The sequence below is a fragment of the Mesoplodon densirostris genome, chromosome 19 (assembly GCF_025265405.1).
Source record: "Mesoplodon densirostris isolate mMesDen1 chromosome 19, mMesDen1 primary haplotype, whole genome shotgun sequence".
Lineage (NCBI taxonomy): Eukaryota > Metazoa > Chordata > Mammalia > Artiodactyla > Ziphiidae > Mesoplodon > Mesoplodon densirostris.
Window position 1 is genome coordinate 64,628,221 of NC_082679.1, and position 21,560 is coordinate 64,649,780.

Below are 21,560 nucleotides of genomic sequence, written 5' to 3' on the forward strand. Positions count from 1 at the left end.
TGCAGACAGATTCTGAGTGCAGCATGCATGTGGGATCTAGTTCCCTGACCAGGGATTGAACCCAGGCCCCCTGTATTGGGAGCGCGGAGTCTTACCCACTGGACCACAGAGGGATTCCCGCTTAAGCTTCTTTGAAGTGATTCTTTTCCTTGCAACTGCAAAGTACACTGACTAAAATTGCGACCTCTTTCTCTATTTTTAATTTCAGAGGTTACATACGATCAGAACATGAAGCCTGGGAAACAATACTTTCTCTTGTTAAAGTCAGTTCTACCCATTAGCTTGGATGTAATGAATTTAGGATCCTGCACCATCTTCAGTGGCTGGAAGGATGAACGGACCACCCGCTTCATCAGGGGCTGAAGTGGGCGGTAGTTGTTCACCATCATCTTCTCTTCTTCACCAAGTGCAGAAAACATGAGCGAGCGAAACGCAGCCAGCTGGAACGGAGAGCAAGCAGAGTAATCTAGGTGCAGCTAGGGCGTGAACCAGCTCCCATGTCCCTCGTGTCGTGTGTGGTCCCCTTCCATCCCTGAATCAGGGATAGCCCTGTATGACCAATGCAACATGGTGGAGGTGACCCCAATCTGGGTCAGAAAAGGCATGGCAGCTTACACCTTGGCCTCCTGGACCACCTGCTCTGGGGAAGGCAGCTGTCATGCTGCAATGACTCACAAGCAGCCCTCTGGAGAGGCCCACGTGGAGAGCAACTGAGGCTCCCAGCCAACAGCCAGCACAACTGCCAGCCACATTGGGAATGAATCCACCAGGCCCAGCTTTCAGATAACTGCAGCTGATATCTGACTGCAACTCCACAAGAGATAGATCCTCAGCCAGAACCACCTGAATTCTGACCCACAGCAACCCTGAGAGATAATAAATGATTATTGTTTTATTAAGCCACTAAATTTTGGAGCTATTTATTACACAGCAATAGATAACTAGTTTATATACTATAAATGCTAATGTAACATTTGATTCACTTTGCACTCCAGGAACTAAGAGACCATTTTTTATGTATCATCACATCTGTTCTCGGAATATACTATGTGTTCTGTGAGAATAGATTTCACGCTTCATTAAACACAGAATTGGGATTATATCTGCATAGTGACCACCTATTGAGCAAGTCAGGTCTGCATGGCTGAGGGAGAGCCCCCTGGAGTCGTGTAGGGTGTGGTGCATGCTCTTCCAGGCACTCAAGCATGGTGTGCCCACTCGTGTGCACCTGTTTTCACCACTTGTTGACTCTCAGAAAAGCCTGCTTGGCAGGCCTGTCCCTGCCGTCCAGGGGGTGCACACACTACCTCCAGCCCCCTGGGAGGGTTGGGGGCTCTTCTCTGGATTTTTGTGTAATACTCACCCACAACTCTGCCTTAAAACTATTGACTTACGTTTCTATTTTCCTGCCGGGTAGCAGTGCACAGAGACTATGGTCACTGCTCTGTGTCACCCCTCCATCCCTCCTGCTCGCCCACCCTCTCCTGCTACAACATCTGACATCTAATGAGTGTTTATTATGCGTTTGTTGAGTGACAGAGGGGTCTTGGTGACAAGAGCCATTTTTTTTCTTTTCTTTTTATTACTGTTTTTTTAAGTCTTTTAAAATTAATTTATTTTTATTTTTGGCTGCATTGGGTCTTCGCTGTTGCACACGGGCTTTCTCTAGTTGTGGTAAGTGGGGGCTACTCTTCCTTGCAGTGCGTGGGCTTCTCATGGCGGTGGCTTCTCTTGTGGTGGAGCATGGGCTCTAGGCGCGTGGGCTTCAGTAGTTGTGGCACACGGGCTCAGTAGTTGTGGCTCACGGGCTCTAGAGCGCAGGCTCAGTAGTTGTTCTGGGGCATGTGGGATCTTCCCGGACCAGGGCTGGAACCCGTGTCTCCTGCATTGGCAGGCGGATTCTTAACCACTGCGCCACCAGGGAAGTCCCAGCAAGGGCCATTTTCAACCACGTCTGTAACAGTTCTGGTATGGGGGAAGGGTGGGTGACGTGCACCCACATTCCACCTTCAGCCTTTCAAAACAAATAGCGTCATCCCATGAGTTTATTTTATTTTATTTTTAAAATTTATTTATTTTATTTATTTTTGGCTGCATTGGGTCTTCGTTGCTGCGCGTGGGCTTTCTCTAGTTGAGGTGCTTGGGCTTCTCATTGTGATGGCTTCTCTTGCTGTGGAGCACAGGTTCTAGGCGCACGGGCTTCAGTCGTTGTGGCTCGCAGGCTCTAGAGTGCAGGCTCAGGAGCTGTGGTGCACGGGCCTAGCTGCTCCGCTGCATGTGGGATCGTCCCAGACCAGGGCTCTAACCCGTGTCCCCTGCATTGCCAGGCGGATTCTTAACCACTGTGCCACCAGGGAAGCCCCATCCCATGACTTTAAAATTAGAGGCTGGGGACTTCTCTGGTGGCACAGTGGTTGGAAATCCGCCTGCCAATGCAGGGGACACAGGTTTGAGCCCTGGTCTGGGAGGATCCCACATGCCGTGGAGCAGCTAGGCCCGTGCGCCACAACTACTGAGGCCCACGCACCTAGAGCCCATGCTCTGCAACAACAGAAGCCACTGTAATGAGAAGCCCGTGTACCGCAACGAAGAGTAGCCCCACTCGCCGCAACTAGAGAAAGCCCACGCGCAGCAACAAGGACCCAATGCAGCCAAAAATAAATAAATAAAACAGATAAATTTATTAAAAAAAATAAAATAAAATAAAATTAGAGGCTGTTTCACAGAATTGAAAGGCTGGAAGGACTTCCAAGGACTCATCAAGAACCCTCAGAAAACACAGAGCTGAAGGCGAGGTGATGAATGCTGCTGTGATCAATTAGAAATGTCTGTCCTGGGCAGAGGATGGGAGAGTGGAGCATGCTTGCTGCATATCTGTCATCACTAAACTGTGCCCTAGACAGACTTTCTCCAGATTCTGGAGATTTCCAGAGAAAGAGATACTTCAACTTTTTAAGAAGTATATAAGTAATATCTACTTATTTTAGAAAAAAATAGAACATTTAAATAAGGACGAGAAAGAAATAAGAACCACTGAAGACCTGTGACCATGGGACAACCAGGGTTAACTTTTAGGTGCACATCAATGTGACAGCTTAGGGCACTGCTCAGCAAATGGACACTCACCTCCTCCCTGCCCCACTGGTGTTGGCCTGGCCATCATAACTTGCTTTGGCCAACAGGATGTGAGCGGGCGTGATGCGAGCAGACGCCGTAAATGTGCATGTGCGGTTTGGCTTGTCTTTTGCATTTCTGTCATGTGCCATGAAATCCAGCCCTGGTTGGCCACTGGTCCAAGAAGCATGAGAGACACTGGATCCAACCCAACCCCTAACCATGGCCTAAAACAGATTCTCCCAGCTCCCAGAGACCCTTGAGCAGGAAAATAAATGCTTATTATTAGTCATTGAGTTTTGGGATGGTTTGTTACGCAGCATTTTCTAGCAATAGCTAATACAACCCTTCTGGAATTTTCTCTGGGCACTTATAGTTCCATAACTTCTTAGCACAGCCTGAGAGAAAACCCTCTGCGGTCTTGATTTCCTACTGTTCTAACAGCCAAAGAAGCAGAAGAGACTCTAAATGCTTCTCTTCTCCCTCAGTGACCCCACTTCTTTCACGGCTCTCCAGCATTCATCTATGACATCCCTTTCTTAATTAATTTATTTATCTAAAACACCCACGGAGGTCCCAATATGGGCAAGGACCCATATTATAATGTCACTTCTGTTCTTTAAAGTCATTTTACCCCAACGAAAACCAAAGAGCAAGTACTGGCCTCGTCCAAGCATCTTTCATCGGGGAGACTCTCCATGCCTGAGGCTGACCACTAAGATTAGAAGGTGCTGAATATAACTGTCCCCCCTCAGTTCCCTCGCCTCGCCCCACCTTCCCTCCCTGTCTCTCTGTGTCTCTGTCTCTTTCTATCTCTGTCTCTGTCTCCCTCTCACCACCAATATCTCAAGGTCAGAAGAAGACCTGTGATATGGGGAACTTCTGTTCACTCCCCAAGAGCTCCTGTTTCAACTGGAAGATTCTTCTTGTGCAGGAACATCTAAAATGCACCAAAGCACGAAACTCTAGGATGCATGCTCACACTATCTTAGTGAAGCCACCAAACCGGAGGGATTCCCGTGCAGTTCTGTGCGTTGGATACAGGCGCCACTCACCTGGTCCTGAGCCACCTCAGTGGGCTTCTTGTGGATGATCCAGGTGACCGACTCAGAGAGCGGAGGCGTGGTCAGGGAGCCCGGATACGTCCAGTAGTCCCGGCAGGCGGGCAGCAGGCAGGAGGGCTGGAAGGGGCCCAGGGCTGCCCGCGCGTCCTGGGGGAGGAGACCGCAGGCTCTCAGTGGGTGGAGGAGGCTGGGGAGGGGGGCACCACGCTTGGCTTTATCTCAGCGATGTGGTCTGGAGGGGAGCATGTCTCCGAGATAAAGGCTGTGGTCGCGGTTGTCACATTTGGAAACCGTAACAAGAGAATGTGGCCCTTCCACGTTGAGCAGGGATGCCCACCGCAGGCTTGTAGTTTTTCTTTTAAGGCTACTCATTTTTGTAAACCTTGGCTGTGAAAATATCACACTTTTAAAAGCTGACGTCAAATAACATACACAGCATAAAATTTACCAGTTTAACCATTTTTAAATATACAGTTCAGTGGTGTTACGTACGTTCACATTGGTGTGCAACCATCACCACATCCGTATCCAGAATTTTCTCATCTTCCCAAACTGAGACTCTGTCCCCATTAAACACCAGCTCCCCATCTCCTCCCCCGGCCCCCAGCACCCACCCTTCTACTTTCTGTCTGCATGAACCTAACTCCTCTAGGGACCTCGTATAAATGGAATAATACAGGATTTGTCCTTTTGTGACTGGCTTATCTCACTCAGCACAATATCCTCAAGGTCCATCCATGTTGTAGCCTATGTCAGAATCTCCCCCCTTTTTAAGACTGAGTAATATTCCACTGTGTGGATGGACCACATTTCGTTTATCCATCATCCATCAATGGACACTTGGGTGGCTTCCACCTCTTGGCTGTTGTGAATACAGCTGCTATGAACATGGGTGTACAAACATCTCTTTGAGACCCTGCTTTTAATGATTTGGGGGATATACCCAGACGTAGAAATGCTGGATCCCATGGTAATTCTATGTTTAATTTTTTTCAGGGACCACCAGACTGTTTTCCATAGTGGCTGCACCAGAAAACATTACACTTTTAAGACAGCTGATCCTCTCTTTGGCAGACCTCCCCAGCGAGAGAGCCATGGCAATTACAAATGCACAGGGGGACACCCTGCACTGGCCGAATTCCCTGACACGTGCCAGAATTTTCCTTCTCATCAGCAAGGGGTGGGATTGATGGACTGGGTCAGCCCAGCTCTCCAGGCTGCTCCATCAGCACGTGTCCTGCTTGGGAGCCCCATGTTCAGAATCCGTGTTTGCTTGGTTTCCATGCTCTAGAGATGCATAGGGAGAAACCTGCCTCTCAATTCCTCATGACCCCGAGGGGATCCCACCATCACTCACTCACTCAGAGCTATTCTTGAGCAGCCACAGTAAACCCGACTCTATCTTAGGTGCTGGGGCTACAGGAGAGACAAACTACCCGCTTTCATGGAACTCACTTTTACAGGAGGAGAGCAGATGGCAGACAGAACAAATAAGTAAAATATCTAGTAGTTTACACAGTGATAAATGTGATGGGGAAACATAAGGTAGGGCAGTGAAATAAGAGATGTGGGGGGTATAGGCTGGTGTTTTAGGAGGGGTAGCCCTGAAGGCCTCCCTTAGAAGGTGACGTCTGAACAAAGACACGGAGGAGGTGAAGGGGAGGAGATTTCTCCGAAGCAATGGCCAGTGCAAAGGCCCCGAGGCAGGGTCTGACCTGATGGGCTGGGGGATCAGCAGAGGGCCGCAGGGCTGGAATGAGCACGAGACATGGAAGTAATTAAAAGAGGTGCGGGGACTTCCCTGGTGGCGTGGTGGTTGAGAATCCACCTGCCAATGCAGGGGACACGGGTTTGAGCCCTGGTCTGGGAAGAGCTCACATGCCGCGGAGCAACTAAGCCCGTGCGCCACAACTACTGAGCCTGCGCTCTAGAGCCCGTGAGACACAACTACTGAGCCCATGTGCCACAACGACGGAAGCCCGCAAACCTAGAGCCCGTGCTTCACAACAAGAGAAGCCACTGCAGTGAGAAGCCCGCGCACCGGAATGAAGAGTAGCCCCCTCTCGCCACAACTAGAGAAAACCCAGGCACAGCAACAAAGACCCAACACAGCCAAAAAATAAATAATAAATACATAAATTTATTTTTAAAAAAAGAGAAGAGATGGGAGGGGGGAGATGGGGACACTCTGCTTCTGCCCAGGGCTGGGGACCCCTGAAGAAACCCACCGGCAGAGGCAGGGGCTAGGGGGCTGCTCTCTGGATGCTGTGGAGAGAAAGCAGCGCCTCTTGGCTGGTCTCTGCCTCGTTGGAAGCAAAGCTCCTGGGCAGCTTCTGCTCAGAGGGGAAAGGCTCAGAGGGGTCCCTCGGGTTGACGGGCCCAGGACGGGGCCTCCACCCGCCCCCCGTGAAGTGAGTGAGGTGAAAGGCTGAGGGGGCAGCCCTGGGAGCAGCAGGACACCAACCTGTGCCCAGCCGGAGTGGAGCCTGAACCAGGGGCCCAGCCGCGTGCTGGGCAAGCTGGGAGGACAGTCAGCATGAGGCACCTGTTCTTGGGTCCCCGAGGAAGGAGGCTCCCTGCTGGTGGGTGTCCCTCCCCCCCGGCCCTCAAAGGCAAAAGCAAGGAGCCACTGATGGCTTGTCCCTGGTTGCTGGCTCACCGCTCAGCCATGGGGAGGTGGTGTTTAAGCTTCTGGCAGCTGGAAGGGGGTAAATTGACCGTCTCTGACAGATGGTCGCCAAGCACCTTGTGCCGGGCTCCACCTTGTAACCAATGTCTAGTTGGTGGCTTAAAACAGCATGACTGAAACACGCTTCCCAAAGTGTAGCGCCCACCCACCTAAAGTGCACGATTCTATGGCTGTTCGTATATTCACAGACGGACACGCGAACCCTCAGCACAGTCGATTCTAGAACATGTTCGTTACCTCAAAACAGAACTCCTGAAGAAGAGAGCCCCAGTAAACACTCTTTAGCTGTCATTCCCCCTAACCTGCCCACCTGCCCTCACCCTGCCACAGGCCCCACCAATCTGCCCATTCTGGGCATTTCCTAGAAATGGAATCATATAATACGGAGAATTTTGCATCTGGCTTCTTTCACTCAGAACGATGTCTTCAAAAGCTACCTCTGCTGTAGCAGGTGTCAGACCTTCATTCCTTTTTATGGCTGAGTAATATTCCACCATGTGGTCTAGTCAGTTCTTGAAGGACACAGGTCACATATGCACATGGGACAAGATGCAGAAAGTACCTGTGGGTGTGCGGCGACAGATAAATCCCCCTCCTGCCCCCAGCCCCCAGCCCCATAGGCACTGACGTGCCAGACGTCCTCTGAGGCTCTTACCTTGGATTTTCAGAACCAGCCTTTATGTCTGTTTCATGATAGAGAAAGAAAGATAAGAACTTCCGAAAGCCACGTGATTAGATGGCGGCAAACCCAGATGCCACGGGATGTCTGTCCCATCCCACAGAGCTGGACACCACAGAGGTGCCTCCTAAGGCTGAAAATTTAAAAAATCAACCCAGACATTGGGGGAACCCAGGAAGGAGCACAGACCATGACAAATGACTTGAGCCGATCACCCTCCCGACCCACGAGACACAGACCCCTGCCCTCCGAGGCGGGGCCTTTCTCTCTTAAGATTCTAACTCTTATTTTTCAGGTGAGGAAACTGAGGCCCAGGGAGGAGCATCAGGACCAGAACTGGGCCCAGCAGCTTCCTCCATCCCCTGCCAACACTGCTTCTTCTGCATGTTTGCCCAGAGCCTTCGGGGAAGCAAACAGACCCCGTAGCACAGAGCACTTCACAGCAGCTCTTTCTTTCCCACCAAGCGGTGGAGACCATGCCCTGAGGGGGTGGATGCCACCAGGGAAACGTCCAGGTTTACTCTGGCTGCGGACCAGGGAGGAGATGGATGCTTCTAGCACCTAGACCTTGCTGAGTTCCTGAGCTGGCAGACGGAGCAACGGGGGGGCGATCTGGTCTGGTCCCAGGAGGTCAACATCAAGGGGAGGGCGCCACACAGATCAAACAGCCCCTGTGAAGCTGCCGAGGAAGGGCTGGCCCCCATCTCCCATCTGGAGCCGCTCTCGCCATTGTTAAGACAGGTCGGAGACCCACCCGTCCCCACGTCCAAGGACCACGGGTGACTCCTTCCCTCGGAATTCTTTTGTTTCGTGCTGAACAAATAAACTGCAGTTTTCAGGAATTTCCATTTCTCCATCAAAGCCCTCTCTCAGCTGACACTGGAGAAAAGCTACCTTGCTGGCCTTGCTGTCTTTCGGAGCTATGCTGAGTGCAGCCAAGTGTGCAGGGGAGCTGGGCAGGATGGGTGCGTCTGCAGGACCCCTTGCCCCACCTCCCTGTTCTCCCAGGATGGGGCTGACCGTAAGGATACCAGGTGGCTTGCAGGTGGACATTCTTAAATGTCGATAGTTGAGAATTTATTTCAATTTTTTTTTTTAATTAATTAATTTATTTATTTTTGGCTGCGTTGGTTCTTCGTTGCTGTGCATGGGCTTTCTCTAGTTGCGGCGAGCGGGGGCTACTCTTCATTGTGGTGCACGGCCTTCTCATTGCGGTGGCTTCTCTTGTGGAGCACGGGCTGTAGGCACGTGGGCTTCAGCAGTTGCAGCACACGGGATCAGTAGCTGTGGCTCGCGGGCTCTAGAGCGTAGGCTCAGTAGTTGTGGCGCACAGGCTTAGTTGCCCAGCGGCATGTGGGATCTTCCCAGACCAGGGCTCAAACCCGTGTCCCCTGCATTGGCAGGTGGATTCTTAGCCACTGCGCCACCAGGGAAGTCCACATTTCAATTGGTTTTAAAACAAACATTATCGCAAATGGATGTTGTTGCCTGGGACAAGGCTAAAGATTTTTAAAAAGTGGATCACTTTCATAAAAAGTACTAAGTAACTAATAGTACCACAGGTGGGTAGACAGGCAAAAACCTTCAAGATGCTGCCTGAATGGCCGAATGTTGGGAAACCCCTTTACGCTGAGGAGGGAGGGCCCGAGAATAGCAGGAACGCCTCGAAGTCGGTGAGCCAACTCGAGACACAGCTGGAATCGGCTCCAGTGAGTCCCAGTCCCGGAACTGGACTCAGAGCCTCTCTGCAACGCTCTTTCCGCCCAACTGGTTCCTTTTTTTGGTTATTTTTTTGGCAAAGTAGTCATTACTCAAAGCAATGTCACTTTTCCAATTAGGTTGATTTCAAAATACGTAGCTTACCTTGTGCTTTATGTCCGGCAAGACTGCCACCAGCTTCTGCAGCGCCTCGTGGCGGGCCCCCAGCTGCACAGCGTGGCATACCAAGTGGTCACGTGACAGGGCAGGGGACAGGGTGACAAGCACACGTCACTCTAAGCCGACCTTGTTTAGGGAGCAGATCTGACTAGGAGAGCTGCACCCCGGCAAGCTTACCTTTAAAAACACGGCGACCACCGCCAAGCCGTTCTCTCCCATCACGGCTTCTGTGTAGTTTTGGTATTTCACAGCGTTCCAGTGAACCAGATGCAGCTGGAACCCAGAAGAAGAGAATTCCCTCCATCACCACGTAGCCGAGAGAGCTTAGCCCACCGCCCCTCCCTCTGTATGGCTGACAGGTGCCCGATTTATGCTTTTAATGAATCCACGGCTGCAGGCCGGTTCCCGCAGCCAAAACTCGCTCAAACCCCAGAAAGCAGGGCCTCGGCATTTCTAGGGGGAAAGAAGGGAGGCTCGCTTTAACTTTGTCAAACAGAAATGGGTGGTTGGATTGTTTGCTACTGCTCAGATAGCCCTGAAGGAGGGTTGCCAGGTCAGATGTAGGACTCTCCGTTAAATCTGAGTTTCAGACAGGCGACGGATCGTTCTGAACATAAGTACGCCCCCAAATGGCATTTTTCTACATCTGTCACCCTCCTCTGAACTGCACCTAGGTCCATTCTTCACACACGCTCGTTGGTTTTCCTAAGTCCCAAGTCAGCATCGCTACTGACCAGATGACAAGGATTTAAACCAGCAGGGAAACAGGCTGCGGGAACGGGCCTTCCTGGGCCCTGGTGAGTAAGAGGCAGAACCAGCACCCTGGGCTCTGTGTGAGGGCACGTGGGCCGACGCTGCGTGTGGAAGGGGCCTGGGTGTCCGTCCGCATTTCCTGCTCCAGCAGGCGTGGTGGTGGAGGCCTTTCTGACCGGTGACCCAGGCCCTGAGTCCACAAGGACTCGGCCCAGAAAGTCCTCCAGCCTCTCGTGGTCAGCAAGACCCTCCCCCACGCGGCTGCTGGACTCCAGGGCCCGGGCAGCCCTGCCAGTGGGGCAGGGTCCACGTGGCTCCAGGTGGCACCTCACTGCCAACAAGTCCCAGCGTTCCTGGCCATGCACACCAGGGACCGTGAGCGTGGCGTGGCCTCCCCCTGCCCTCCCGTAGCTCACCTCAACCCCCCACCCACTGTCACGCGCGGTCTTCCAGAAATAGGGACAGCTGGGCCTGAGGTCCCGCCCACAGCCTTCCTCCTTCATGGACCCCACCTGTGGGGCTGGCCTGGCCTCCCAAACCCCACAGGAAAAGGCCCGCTCCAACATGGGCCGGAGGCACGGCCGGGACGGCGCGGCAGGCCCCGCCCACCTGGCTCGCGGACAGCCCCTGGCGGGTCCCAAGCTCTGCCCCCTCTCCTAGACGAGCGAACCGCAGCAGACTCCGCTATGGAGAGAGCTGCTCGGGGTTCCCTGGTGGCGCAGTGGTTGAGAGTCCGCCTGCACGGGTTCGAGCCCTTGTCTGGGAAGATCCCACATGCCGCGGAGCGGCTGGGCCCGTGAGCCATGGCCGCTGAGCCTGCGCGTCCGGAGCCTGTGCTCCACAACAAGAGAGGCCGCGATAGTGAGAGGCCCGCGCACCGCGATGAAGAGTGGCCCCCGCTTGCCATAACTAGAGAAAGCCCTCGCACAGAAACGAAGACCCAACACAGCCCTAAATAAATAAATTTAAAACACATAGTGCCATGTCCCACCCCAGAATTCCTAAGTCAGTGGAGCTGGGGTAGGATCTGAGAATTTGCTAAAAAAAAAAAAAAAAAAAAGAACTGCTCACTAGAAACCGAGGTACAGGGGCACAGTTACCGAGAGGAATGCGGTTTACTGAAAGCAAGTGTGTTGCAAGACGCTGTTCCTTCATTTTTGTCATATTTGTAAAAATGTGTGTAATTATAACAATCAATGCAACTCCCTAATTATCAACTGTCCCCAGAGGCCACCTCTGGCTGTGTGACCGCAGTGATTTTCACCTTCCGGTTTGACTGGACTCTCGGTCTCTTTTAACCACAGTATTACTTCCGTAACAATGGTGACAAGAACAGTCCAGAACTTGAAATACCTCCAAAATCCAGGTGGCTGGCGGGTGGACAGAGGGCGGGCTAGTGGACGGAGGTGCAACAGAGTGAATTTGGCACCTGTCAATCACAGGATCTGGCTGGTAACCTCACAGGTTCTCACTATACAGTTCTTTCATTTTTTTGGTAAGTTGGAAACATTTCATAATAAAATATTGGGGGACACAAGTAAGGCACTCCTTCCCACTCCATAGCCACCAAAATCCAATTCCTGACCTTTATCTCGACTCCTTTTCTTTATTGACTCCCATTTTGGAATGTTGCAAATATCACTTTGTTTTAAGAAGGTAATTTCTATTGTAAAGATTTTCCATTCTCAGTATAAGATCTTCAGTGCCTCGAAGGACAGCAGCAAGCGCGTGGCTGAGCGAGAGCTAAGAGCACAGACTGCTCCTAAATCCCAGCTGTCTGACTTCGGCAAGTTACAAGACCACCCAGAACCTGTCTCTTCTCCTGTTCACTGAAAGTGCTAACGGTACCCTCCCCTTAGGATAGTCGTGAGGTTGAATGCGCGGGGTGGCCAGTGGTTCTGGTTTGAGCACCAAGAGTCCCGTGTCCCAGGAAATCCATTCTGAGCAACCAGGATGCTTGATCACCCGACATCGAACCTGGCACACGGGAAGTCCCCACACATCAGCTGCTACGAACCTCTGCCGGGTACACGTGATCGTCCACTGTGTGTTCCGAGCCCCACTCGTTCACTGCTCCCCAGTGGAAGTGGAACTGCTTGAGTCTGTAGTGGTTTTCCAAGGGGCCACCACTAATTCCTGGAAGGGGAAGCGGTGGAAATGGTGTGTTAGTCTACTTGCTAGACTGTAGGGCTGCTGTGACATTGACTACATAGGGGTTACTCGATGTGGCTCTCGAGACGGATGTTCCGCTGAAACCACCAGCCGAAACGTGGGACCTTGTCTGCCCTGTCGCCTGACCCCATCACCTGGTCCCGGCAGCTCACAGGAAACACCTGAGTGATGCAGGCGCCCCTGCTGCCACCAGGTGGCAGCAGGGGCCTCCGCCAATTGCAGGCGGCAAGAGGGCCAAGAAAAACCACTTCAGAGATGCGCGCCATGCCAGTCCTATAAGATTTCCAGACTTCCCTTTAATTAAAAAAAAAAAAAAAAGAAAAGAAAGGAAAGAAGAAAGAGATGTCTTTCGAAGGAAAGAAGAGCAGATAAAATTCTATCACCAGGGCTTCCCTGGTGGCGCAGTGGTTGGGAGTCCGCCTGCCGATGCAGGGGATACGGGTTCGTGCCCCGGTCTGGGAAGATCCCACATGCCGCGGAGAGGCTGGGCCCGTGAGCCATGGCCGCTGGGCCTGTGCGTCCGGAGCCTGTGCTCCGCAATGGGGGAGGCCACAACAGTGAGAGGCCCGCGTACAGCAAAAAAAAAAAAAAAAAAAAAAAAAAAAATTCTATCACCAAATAATGTCATAAGCTAATACGTAATGAGAAAGATGTTTAACCGAACAAATTCTGAGATATAAGGTACTACATTTTGGGGACTTCCCTGGTGGCGCAGGGGTTAAGACTTCGCGCTCCCAATGCAGGGGGCCTGGGTTCAATCCCTGGTCAGGGAACTAGATCCCACATGCATGCCGCAACTAAGAGTTCACATGCCACAACTAAGGAGCCCACGTGCTGCAACTAAGGAGCCCGTCTGCTGCAGAAAAGACCTGGTGCAACCAAATTTTAAAAATATATAAATATTTAAAAAAATAATAAGGTGTCACGTTTTCCACCAGGGCTGATCTCCAGGCAGCCCCTGCTCGGTCTAGCCTCACTATATGACCACTTTCTAAGTCACCCTGAAGTCCTGGCGAGGCATCCCCAAGGGCTGTTAGCGTGATGCACACAGGCTCATAATCCCTGAGCACCTGTCATGGCGGCATCTGCTCTGAACTGTGCGATCATGGGTGCCGTCCCAGGAGGTCCAGGGCCACGGCTGGGAGCCTGCATTTGAATGAGCTCCCGGGGGGCTCTGATGCACAGGGTTTAGCCGGTCTTCCGGTCTTCAGCTGCACTTTGCTAACAGATTTCCACCACCAAGTGCTACAAACGTAATGGTAACGGTTGGACATCCGCTTGTATTTGAGGTGAGTGTAGTGTGACACTGGGATCCTCGGACAGGTCTGGAGGACACTGGCACAGCAAGGGCGTGAGTTCCCGGGGTGGGGGGAGGGGTGGGCATTGCTTGCATCAGCTCCTCCATGCGACAAAAGCAGGGACGACATTTAGTGACGCGATGGATGCTGCTGAAACTGTCAAATACTACTGGTAGGGGTGCTTCTGCTTTGTTTTTGCCATTGAAGGTACTGGTAGCAGAAAGCACTGAACTATAAACTGGAAAAACAGATTCAGTCCATTATTCTGTCCTCGATCAAGTCTCGAAGCTTCTCGCTGTGTCTTCACTTGAAAGCGTTGGTCTAGAACGTCGTTATGGGCATCTCGTCATGAGGCTCTATAGCTTTATTCTCCTGAACACCCACAAATTAGATCTCACTTTAAAAACATACACAGAAGTATCTCATCCCCCCGCAAGTATAAAAAAAACAGAGTAAATCACGAAGCCTGAGTCCACGGGTGTGGAGGAGCCGTTCTGCAGGGAAGAAGCTGAGGTGGATAGAAAACCTCCCTGTTGGGTTCAAATTACAAGACTTTACTGGATTTTCTGTGGCTGAGAATACAAGGGGGTGATTGTTTTCCTTTGAGGGGTGAGGATACATGAGCCTACTGACCTCTGTAGTTCTGTGTTGTTTTTTAATTTCCTAAGAGAGGCTAAAGAGGTTGTCAGTAATCTCGGGCACGGGAGCCAGGATTCGAAGCCAGGTCTGACGCCCAAACCCGTGCCTTGAGTACAAAACATCTTCTGAGGAAATTACAGAAGCTTGAAACACCAGCAGTGTGATCTCTGTGCCACTTCTGTCTGGCACTTTGTATCATGCTGGAAGGGGACTTGGGAGCCCTGGCCAGCAGACACCTGGAACCGCCAGAATGCACTGACTAGTGCGTTTGCTGTGTGACCTCGAGCAAGTGGATCAGCCTCTCAGAGCCTCAGCTGTCCCACCTGTGAAATGAGCCGTGTTGGCAGGATGGCCTCATAAAGTGCAGTCAGACGGTGATGACAATAAGGGTGGCGACCACACGCCATGTGACTTTTCAGGGACTCGGCTCTCCGTCATGTAATAACGAAGAAAGGATTCCTAGCTAGGTGGTCCTGGTGGTCCCCCCCAGCTCAAGCATCTGAGGACTCTGATGTGTAGACACCACATAAGGTCTCCAGAAAGAGCGACACCAACTGCAGAAGGCAAAAACCCACCATGAGCTGGGTGTCGGGCAGACCCCGCCAAAAATAACCTCGTAGAAAAACCACTCCCGACTGTGGCCACAACCAGCAAGCAGAGAAGGGGAGGGGGCCGGGCACGAGCATCACCCCCGCCTCCGGCAGGTGAAGACTTTCCCAGGGTCACCCTCAGGGCAGGCCTGGAGCCCAGGGACCAGGGCCCCACGTTCTCCCTGCATCCAGCTGCCCCCAGAATTCTCCAAGAAGCAGCCTCTCACAGGGGGACTCCCTCCTGTCTGCTTCCCAAAGAGCGCTGCCCGTTTAAGGAAGAGAATGTGGACGGAGGTCAGCTTTGGAATCGGGCCTGCAGGGAGGAATGGTCCTCTTGGTGGGGCCTCTCCTTCTGACTGCAGGCTGACACCTGGTCGTCTGTAAGCGGGCGGGGGCTACCCTGAGCTGGGACCAAGCAAACTCACAGCAAACCCCGCAGGCTGCTGCCCCTTGCCAGCTCTGTGACCTGCAGATGCAGGTAAGGAGGAAAGCACAGCACGAGCATCTCAGGAGGGAAGCGAAGAGGGAGGGGAGGCATGGCCAGAGGAGCCCCGGTGCCACAGGCTGGGCTGCAGTGGCGCCCTGCGGCCGGTCGGCGGTGCACCCGGAACCGGGCACTGTGATGCCCTCAGCCTCCCTCCTTCAAATGCATTTCAGGAGAGAAACAGCATCAACTGTACAGGAGCTGCTTGAGTACAAGCTCGGGTGTCAGACGTGTACATCTCGAGCATCTTTCAAGTCAGGGACAGAAGACTCTCTGGAACGACGTCTCTAAAATTAGACGGATGGGCAAAGACAGCCACTAGCCGAGTGCCAGCGTCTCTGCTGAAAAACCGGAGAACAGTGTCCCGTTTCTGCAGGTGGTCGGGGGTGCGCTCTGGGTCGGTGCTGGCGCCATCGCCTCCGAACGCGGCGATCTTGGTCTGGTTACTAAACTGTTCCCAGCCTCAGTTTCCCCGCCCGTAAAATGGGGAGGGTCCTAGCACCTACTCCATGGGACGTTGCCAGGATTAAATGCAAAGTTCTCAGCGGAATGCCCGGTATTCTGGAAGCACCCAAAGGTCGAAAGCCGGCAACCATGGCACATCTCTGAGATGAGATGAGTAAAGAGAGGGTCTCATCCGTTCTCATGGGTCAGCATCTCCTGCGTCCTGGGCACCGTGCACCCATACCTGTCAGCGCCCGTCATCGCCAGCGCCTGGTGGACACTCAGCATGAGCTCTGAGCGTACTAACGGACAAGCCAGCATTCACCCAGCACCCGCTACACGCTGGGCATCGTGCAAAGCACCCTACCTTCCCCAGTGACCGCCCCTCACAGTGACCCTGCAAGCAGCTACTACTGGCCCAATTTTGAGATGAGGAAACTGAGACTCAGAGGGGTCAATCACCTGCCCCAGGTCCCCCAGCAACTCCACCCCAGGCCTGCTTGGGTCCAGCCCCTCGACTTTCATGGCAGGGTTCAAGCCAAACGCTCATCTTTTCCTGCAAGGAAAGTTAGGAGCCCAATTTAAGGTGGCTGCCCTGGAGAAAATAATCTCAGTGACTTTTCATAATGACCAGACAGTGTCAGAGTAATTCCCTTCAAGAAAACAGGCGTGGGACTTCCCTGGTGGCGCAGTGGTTAAGAATTCACCTGCCAATGCAGGGGACATGGGTTCGAGCCCTGGTCCAGGAAGATCCCACATGCCGCGGAGCAACTAAGCCCATGCACCACAACTACTGAGCCTGCGCTCTAGAGCCCGTGCGCCACAACTACTGAAGCCTGCACGCCTAGAGCCCATGCTCCACAACGAGAGAAGCCACTGCAATGAGAAGCCCACGCACCACAACGAAGAGCAGCCCCCACTCGCTGCAACTAGAGAAAGCCCACGCACAGCAACAAAGACCCAACGCAGCCAAAAAGAAAAAAAATATATTAATTAATTAAATAATTTTTTTAAAAAAGAAAGAAAGAAAAAGAAAACAGGCAAACCCAATTTGTGACAAGGGGGCCTTTAGCTCACCAGCCCCCAGACTCTGCCGTCCGCAGGGCTGTCCACAGACCGGAGGCCATGCATCCCCCTGGCAGTCTCCGGGAGCAGCTGTGTCAAGATGTAACTGGGAAACTGCATCCCCGAGGACAGAGATGTTGGAGGCTGACTCCAAGCCCAGATCCTGCTGTCTCTGTGCTCACAACAGCCGCTGATAACAGCTGTCAATTTGTAGTTTGGTGCTTTGACCAGGACAAGCAGGCTGTTGGCAGGCATGGTTGTTTCAAGGCTTAAAATAAGTCCAAGAGCAGTTTGACATGTTCTAATTAATCCGAACTGCAAATAACTCGATGGTGCTGAGGAGCAGCCTGTCCTTGGTGCCCCTCCAGGATTTAACCAACGTTCCCTCTGACACTCTACGCACAAGGGCAGAGGCTTTCCGTGCGTGCTCTGGATTAGGGAGGTCTTTGTCATTCTCTCCAGGGAAGCAGGAGTCACAGCTGGCGGCCAGTGCACGGGTGGTGCCTGAGGGGCACGACCCCACCCGCAGTACCCCAAAATCCAGCAATGAGGGAGGTCAGATGGCTCTCGGGGAGCTAAGCTCTGGGACCACCACACATCGGCTCTGGTTTGAAGCCAGGCCAACGTGAGCACAGCCCCTGGTTTCAGGCAGCGTGTCCCACACAGTGGTCCTCTCTCTCTGGACCTCAGACCTGATGTCTGTAAAACGATAATGATGCCCCCACGCCCATCAGAACGTGGCGAGCATCAGATACAGCAGCGCTTACCAAAAGCTCCCTAGCACAGCCCCTGGCACCCAGGAGGAGCTCGACCAGTGGTAGGACCTTCTGTTATTATGGACGTATTCTGGTTATTATTACATCATGATCACCATCTCATCATCCAAGCAGAGGTCTGCAGTCACCGGAAATAGCCACTGTTACTCCCAAGATAGGACCTGCACGTAAAGGCTTTAAGGGATAAATGTATCTTAAGAAAGTGTCCTTTAGAAGGGGCTCGGCCACGGGCTTCCCTGGTGGCGCAGTGGTTGAGAGTCCGCCTGCCGATGCGGGGGACGCGGGTTCGTGCCCCGGTCTGGGAAGATCCCACATGCCGCGGAGAGGCTGGGCCCGTGAGCCATGGCCGCTGAGCCTGTGCGTCCGGAGCCTGTGCTCCGCAACAGGAGAGGCCACAACAGTGAGAGGCCCGCGTAACGCAAAAAAAAAAAAAAAAAAAAAAAAAGAAGGGGCTAGGCCAGCCACAAAGCGTAAAAAGGAAAAATCACGCATTCATTCAACAAATATTCATTGAGCTCCTACGATGTGCCACAGCCTCGGCTAAGTGTTGGGCGTGGAGAGGGTGACATGGGGCAGCCCTGCCCCTCCTGGAGCATGGACTGCCCAGGGGCAGGCAGGCAGGGAGTCGTGGACATGTGGGCAAAGACGGGGTGCTCTAGGGGGATCTGAGGGGTGCGGGGCATCAGAGAGGGCCTCCCCGAGGAAGTAGGGGTTCAGCTGAGCCGTAAGAGCGAGGGGGAGGGCCGGCTGTAGGCAGGAAGGGACACCAGGCAGAGAGGCCTGGAGGGACAGAGCAGGCCACTGTGATGGACCTGCGAAGGCTCCCAGTGGCGGGAGGGTAAGGTCAGCAGGGAGACGGGTCGGAGGGCAAAGGGGTAGGTGCCGGCAGTGGCCACGTACGGGAGCCTTCGTCAGCAGACTTTGAATGTTCCAGTCTTTAGAAATGGATGTCTGCCTAGAGAGGTGGGGTCTGGGGGCGACACTTGCAACCCCGTCCTTGACGTAGTCTATCCTTCAAAGCACCTTTTCCCACATTTCCTAACTTGAGATCTCCTTGCGAGCAGAGACTGTGTCTGGGGAGGTCCTGGGACCTAACGCGCCACCAGGCACAGCGGGTGCTTACTGCGCGGCTGTGTTGCAGATTTACAATCCTAGCTCCTTGCATGGAGCAGGAACGGCTAATTCCTGGCTGGTTTTGCGGAAGCAGTGGTGAGGGGCACTCCTGGCAATGGACGGAGGGAGAAAGGGGTCACCACACTGGGTGCGACAGTGGGTAGGGACGTCACACGGTCCTACGAGCGTCCACCTTCCACCTCCCAGCCGATGCCGGTAAGTGGGGTGTTTCTTCAGACAGCTGCCCACGATGCTGACGAGCCCCCAGGAGTGGTAGGGGTGTGTTGGCACCAGTCGGGCCTCAGGCTTGCCCCACAAGGCTGGGAGCCCCCTTCCCAAGGCAGAAGAGGTGGTGGTTTAGGGAGATGCAGAGAGGGGGAGGCTGCCGGGCTAGTCACGAGGACCCTGTGTCCCTAAGGGAGCAGCAGTTGAGGCCAGGCCGGGGGAGGGAAGGTGCGATGCACTGGTGACCTTGGCCTGGCTGGGGTGTGGGGTCGGGAGGGATTGACATGGATTCAGGGTCTGGCGGGGGAGGAGTGCTTTCCTGGGTGGGGATTATCATTTCCACAGATTGGGAAGCACACCCCACCCAACCTCCAGATCATACCTCTGCCCCCCAAGATACCCACGCCCAGAACCTGAGGGAAGAAACAGCGGATATACCAGGAATGAAGATGGAAAATATACGGTTTTAGGAATCAGAATGCCAGTGAACGAATTTGCAGTGAAAACTGTCCCAGGACACAAGTGTGGACCGAGTGGCCACAGTCACCTTCCTGACAGCACAGGACTCCCTCCCGGAAGGCATCCCCCCTGCCACCCCCTTGCATTGTCTGGGAGGCACCAGCTCACGCCCACTGCAGGCCCCCCCGCCTGACCCGTGGGGGAAGGGTCCCCTGGGACCTGGGCCCCATGTGGGATGATGCAGGGTCTTGGGAGATGGCAAAGCAGTTCTGCTGCCACGTTCACGACCCACCTCCCGGCCCCATCTCCAGCCCGCCTTTCCAGCAGGGACCCCCAAACTCTTCCAGCGTCTCCCTTTTGGCTTTCGTGCTGGAGTCAGTTTTCTTCGGTGAAGATTCCCCAACTGACGGACGTGAAGTCTGTGAACTTTAAAATCATACTGACCTGCAGTTACGCGTTCACTCCAGGAGCAAAGGCCGCTCACTGGGCCCTGCTGTGTACGCCCGCTGCCGATTCCGTGAAGCTCAGGCTCAGGACCCCGCCCTGGTGGCTCTGGGAATCCTTATTAGTTATCATTTAGAGGATGAAAGGCCATTATCAGCCGCCTCTTTACAAAGGGCTTAAAATCCACTTTGGTGTTGGAAGGAGCCTTAGCAGGCCCGTCACCTCTGTGCCCACTTGGGTCCTTGAGAGTGAGTGACCCTTCGGGAGGGCTGCTCACAGCTCCAGGCTTGGAGTTTCCATTTTTCCTCCTTCGGCCGATGGGTGGGGTCACCAACCACAGAGTCCTCCGTAGTCAGAGGAAGCCGGGCCAGGCCTGGCCGGCGCTGTGTTCCCTCCAGTGGGAGGCCTGAGAGGGGCACAGCTGTGCCTCCTTCTGGTCTTATTTGGGAGAAGCCCCAGCAGGTGAAGCTAAGCTATCACGGGTGAACGCCCACTTCCCTCGGGCCTCTTCTAATTCTCCCTCGGGGTGGGTGTCCGACCTCAGTGGACAGAGGAGGAGACTGAGGGTCAGAGAGGTTAGGGAACGAGCTTATACTACCTGGCTGATAAGCTCTTTCTGCTGCAGAGCTGGGCCCTGACCACCATGCCGTCCTCCCCGCCCGCTGAGCCCTTCAGGAGGAAGATGAGCTGCCCCCAGAGGAGGAGGGTCTAACAGGGAAGGCGGCTCCCTCAGTCCATGCAGCTAAGTGGGCGGGAGGAGCAACAGCGGGGCATCTGAGCTCCTGGGACTCAGGCACTACAGTGCCAGCAAAACATGGACTCCCGGCTTCTTTTCTTTTCTGTGGATGGCGGGGAGGGAGTGGGATTTGGAAACAGCCCTGACTTGGATGTTGGACACGGATGTCCTCTTCCCATGTACGGGCATATTAACCCATCTCTTGGAGTTACTGTGAGAATGAAATGCCTTCAGAAGTGTACCCTGGGCTTCCCTGGTGGCGCAGTGGTTGAGAGTCCACCTGCCGATGCAGGGGACACGGGTTCGTGCCCCGGTCCGGGAGGATCCCACATGCCGTGGAGCGGCTGGGCCTGTGAGCCATGGCCACTGAGCCTGCGCGTCCGAAGCCTGTGCTCCGCAACGGGAGAGGCCACAACAGTGAGAGGCCCACGTACCGCAAAAAAAAAAAATAAATAAAAATTAAAAAAAGGTGTACTCTGATTTGCACATTGATTTGTTGTGTAACAGGCACTCAAAAGCACCTGGCAGCAGCAACGACATCCCTGCTGGTGGTAACCTAGGACCTGGCTCAGAGAACACAGGCATCTCCTCGAGGAACAGCGGGATCTACCTGGGGCCTTTGGTCCTTGACCTTCCACCCCACTTCCTGCACCTACACTGCCCATCGGGTGGAAACGGCATTGTCACTCCCTAGGAAAGGGATCGCTCGGGTGCTGGGACAAGGGGGCCTCGCCTGTGGCGGGTTTGCGGGCTGTGACCGCGGGGTCTGTTTGGAGCCGGCGCTGTGTGCCTTCTTGCTTCCTCCTCTCTGCCAGCCCTTCCCTCCCTGGCCTTCAGTCTCACGTTCCTTGGAAAGAGCCGCTGCCTTCACGTCTGTTATTCATCGTCGTTGTTGCTGACCGGCCTTGATCTCTGAGCTCTCCTCTCCCTCTCCCGCT

At 53.7% G+C, this 21,560-nt stretch overlaps 1 protein-coding gene across 1 annotated transcript in view; it reads right to left on the reverse strand.

Moving 5' to 3' along the window:
* Positions 1-221: 221 nt before the first annotated feature.
* Positions 222-21,560, reverse strand: part of CA5A (carbonic anhydrase 5A) — a 28,187-nt gene continuing 6,848 nt past the window's right edge. The window contains exons 3-7 of the mRNA XM_060084720.1: positions 12,195-12,313; positions 9,602-9,697; positions 9,410-9,472; positions 4,170-4,325; positions 222-440 (exon numbers count right to left, since the gene is read on the reverse strand). Of these exons, the coding sequence (XP_059940703.1) occupies positions 222-440; positions 4,170-4,325; positions 9,410-9,472; positions 9,602-9,697; positions 12,195-12,313 (653 nt within the window). The remainder of the gene's footprint in view (positions 441-4,169; positions 4,326-9,409; positions 9,473-9,601; positions 9,698-12,194; positions 12,314-21,560) is intronic.